The 3615-nt window shown below is 71.5% G+C and overlaps 1 protein-coding gene across 1 annotated transcript; it reads right to left on the bottom strand.

Moving 5' to 3' along the window:
• Positions 1–87: 87 nt before the first annotated feature.
• MNEG_13501 (DAZ-associated protein 1) lies at positions 88–3011 on the bottom strand (the record flags this gene model as incomplete). Its single annotated transcript, XM_014038027.1, has 6 exons — positions 88–100; positions 204–489; positions 670–1367; positions 1585–1691; positions 2005–2359; positions 2653–3011. 6 exons carry the CDS (start codon positions 3009–3011, stop codon positions 88–90), a joined length of 1818 nt encoding a protein of 605 aa, XP_013893481.1.
• Between the last annotated feature and the right edge of the window lie 604 nt (positions 3012–3615).

Raw genomic sequence — 3615 nt, 5'->3', positions numbered from 1 at the left:
GTTGGAGGGAGGGAGGGTGGCGCAGGATTGGACCTGGTTGAAATCACGGGCAAGTGAGTGCTGCAGGATTGCTGGGTCCTGTGGGCTTCACTGGTCGGCGCTCGTGAGGGTGCCACACGCCGCCAGCGGGGTCCTTGGAGAAAGTGCCAACACATAAGCACTGCAAATGCCGAACAAGCAACAGAGCCCACACATACACACACCTGCTGAAGTACTCCTTGACGTCAGCCTCAGTCGTGTCCTTAGTCAGCTTGCCCACAAATATCCTGGGCCCCGCGCGCGCGTGGCTGATCACCGGGTTGTCCCCCTGGTGGCGCTGCGCTGCTGCGCCCGCGCCGGCGCCGTTCCCCGCGCCCGTGCCGGCGCCGCATCCGCCGCGCGGCGCGACAGCAGCGGCGGCGGCAAGGGCGGCGGCGTGCTGCTGGCCGTCGAGGGACTTGCGGGGGGCGCCCAGGCCGGGCTGCGTCATGGGGGGCTTGTAGAGGCCGTCTGGGGGTGTCGGTGGGTTGTGAGGGCGGGGTGAGCGTGATGAGGGAACACGGTCAAAGTTCTGCTCGTGCTGTTGTGGGCCCAGGAGCAAAACAACTAGGCATGGCTCGCATGCTGACGGCCAAAAGGGCATGCAGGATACAGGCGCAGGCGGCACGACGTGCGTGGGTGCGTGCGCACCTGTGTAGGGCGAGCCGCCAAACAGGGGCATGTCCAGCCCGAGCCCCATGCCAAGGCCAGGCAGCCCCATGCCCATCGTCATGCCCATGCCGATGCCGTACGGCCCCAGCGCCGCCTGCGCCTTTGCCAGGTTCTGCAGCGCCGCGCTTGTGGACAGCCCGCCAAACCCGCCCAGCAGGCCCCCCAGCCCGCCGGCCCCAAAGGACCCCGCGCCGAGCCCCGCGTCGCCGGGCGCCGACGCGCGCTTCGGCAGCGGGTCCGCGTGCAGCGCCGCCAGCGGGTGGTGGTGCGCCTGCGGGCTGCCGAGCCCGCCCGCGCCGGGGCAGCCGAGCTCCTCGAAGCGCCGCGCGAGGTCCGGCAGCGCCGCCGCCGCCGCGACCTCGGCAGAGTCGTGGCCGGGCAGCTGGTAGCACGACGCGGCGGCCGCGGCGGCGATGGCGGCGCCAAAGGGGTCGGAGGCGGCGCCGGCGCCGCTGAAGGGCGCCGAGGCGGCGGCGGCGGCGGCGGCGCCGAGCAGGCTGCTGTAGTTCATGACGGGCGTGAGGCCGGGGCCGACGATGCCAGCGCCGTTGTCGAAGGAGCGGCGCGGGCCGGCGGCCGCGGCGGCGGGGCGGAGGATGGCATCGGAGGCGGGCGCGGGGGCCCTGCCGTCGTCCTTGGGGGTGGCGCGGTCGATGGCTATCTCGTGGCCATTCATCCTGGAGGAGGGGAAGGGAAGGGGAGGGGGACAGAGGAGGGCAGCGTGAGGGTGGGGCATTGGATGAGGTGAGCGCCCCGGGCAGCTTGGGAGTGGCGGAGGTTTTGGGCGCCGCAAGGACGCGGGTCAACGAGAAGAGGTCAGGGGGGCGGGCCAGGCGGCGGGGCGGCGCCCGGCAAGGCGCTTCGCGGAGCGGAGAGTGCTGTGTTTGGGCGCACCAGTGTTTGCATGAGAGTACGCGCTCCACGCTCTCTGGGCATGCGAAGGTGACGAACCCGATGCCGCGGTATGCCTGCTTGGAGTGGTCCTTGGGCATGTAGGCGTCCTGGGGGCCGGGGCGGCAGGAGGATAGGCGAGGGAAAGGGGGCAGGGGGCCTGAGGTCAGGGTGGGGGCAGCCATCAAGGAACGAGAACGCGCGAGTTGTGTTGTGTGGCGCGTGCCTGGAAAAGCATGGGGCTGGCAGGCGCGAGGGGGCGCGGCGGCGGGGGCGGGAGACACCAAGGGTAAGGATGTAGGCCCCCTGCGCACGCAGCGGGGGAGCGCGCCCGGACGATCCCGGGGGATAGGTGCGCGGCTGACAGGTGGGGGTGCGCAGCACCCGCGGAACGGGGAGGGGCCCGGGGCGGCGCGAGCGCACCTGCAGGCGCCCAAACTTCTCAAAGTAGCCGCGGAACTGGCTCTCGCTGACGGCTGCAGGGATGCGCGCCACAAAGATGCGCGTCGTCCGCACGCCGCCCGCGCCGGCCCCCACGCCGGCGCCGGCGCCGCCGGCGCCGTCGCCCTGCAGCAGCAGAGCCTTGGGCAGCGCGACCTTGGCCTCGCAGCGGCGGCCGTCGATGACATGCTCGCAGCTGAGCGCGTGGCGCGCGGACAGGGGGTCGACGAACGTGACAAAGCCGAAGCCGCGGCTCTTGCCGCTGAAGCGGTCCTTCATGACCTCTGCGGCGTCGACGACGCCGTACTGGCTGAAGTGGAGGCGCAGGGTGTCCTCGCTGCGGGGCAGGGCCGCAGTGGCAGGGGGGGGAGGGGAGGGGTGAGGGAACCAAGACTGGGAGGCAGCCAGGCTTGCGGTCGGCCAACTGCCAACTGCCCTGTCTGCTTGGCTTGAGCCTGGCCCAAACAGCTGCCACGAGCTGGCGCGTGCAGAGGACAGCATTCGTGCAGGCGGTCACCCCGCACAGTCACCCCGCACGGCCGCCATGCTGCTCGCTCGTAAGCACATGCAAGCGGCGTCCGCGGGCCTTGCTGACCCCTCGCAACAGGCGTGCGCCCGTGTGTTGCTCACGTCGTCTCCCAGGGCAAACCGAGGATGGCGAGCTTGCGCGCGCTGTCATCTGCGCCCAGCGCGCCCCCGCTGGCGACGGTTCCGCAGGAGCCGGCGGAACTGAGCGCATGCACAGGCATGGTGGGGCAGCAGCCGTCGGTGTCAGGCGCGCCGCAGAACGCGGCAGCCGCCGCTGCTAGCTGCCGCTGGTGCTGCTGCTGCGCCGCGGCGGCGGCTGCCGAGAGCAGGTCCGCTGGGCTGATCGGCACGGGGCTCGTGGCGCCGCCGCTGCCGCAGAGGTTGGGGCTGGTGTGGCCGCCGGACACTGCGAGGCGGAGCGGGCCGCGCTCGCTGTCGGGGCTGCTGCTGAGCAGGGTCATGGCGACGCCGCAGCGCCTGGCCGCATCGCTGAGCGGGGGGGACCCGGTAGCTAGATCGCGCCAACCCGGCTGCGCCAGGAGGGCGATGGCGGCGGACGACGCCGTGCTTGCCGCTGCAGGTGGCCGGGGCCGCTCGCGGGTGGTGCCGCTGCTGGGAGGGGCGCCGCTGCCGGCGAGGTGCCTACTGTGTGCGCGCGTCCGCGCCGCGGCTGCGGCGGAGGCGGCTGAGAATCGTCTGCGAGTGCAATTGCCACGGCGTGCAGGGGGGTGCATGGGGCGGTGTGAGAGGTTGGCATGCGGGCTGCGGGCGCGCCAATGTGCAGAGATACCTCTGAAAAAATCAGCGCGTGCCAGCCTGGCCGGCCGCTTGCCCGCTGCAGCAGCACCGCCCACCGCGCGACTTGGCTTTGCGGCCGAATCGTGAGACTGATGAAAAACTGAACAAGGGACAAGCGTTCGGCGCGCGAGATCGTAGCCACACCAGTGAACCCGCGTGCAATGCTCCCAATCCAAGGCCAGCGGTGCACAATTGGATTTGCGGCTGTCGCCAATAGACCCGCGGCCCAGAACAATGCCCTAAACGGAGCTTTGTGCTTTGGTCCGG

This window comes from Monoraphidium neglectum (genome assembly GCF_000611645.1).
Source record: "Monoraphidium neglectum strain SAG 48.87 unplaced genomic scaffold scaffold03865, whole genome shotgun sequence".
NCBI lineage: Eukaryota > Viridiplantae > Chlorophyta > Chlorophyceae > Sphaeropleales > Selenastraceae > Monoraphidium > Monoraphidium neglectum.
Note: the sequence above shows the minus strand (reverse complement) of the source record. Positions and strands in the feature narration are given on the sequence as shown.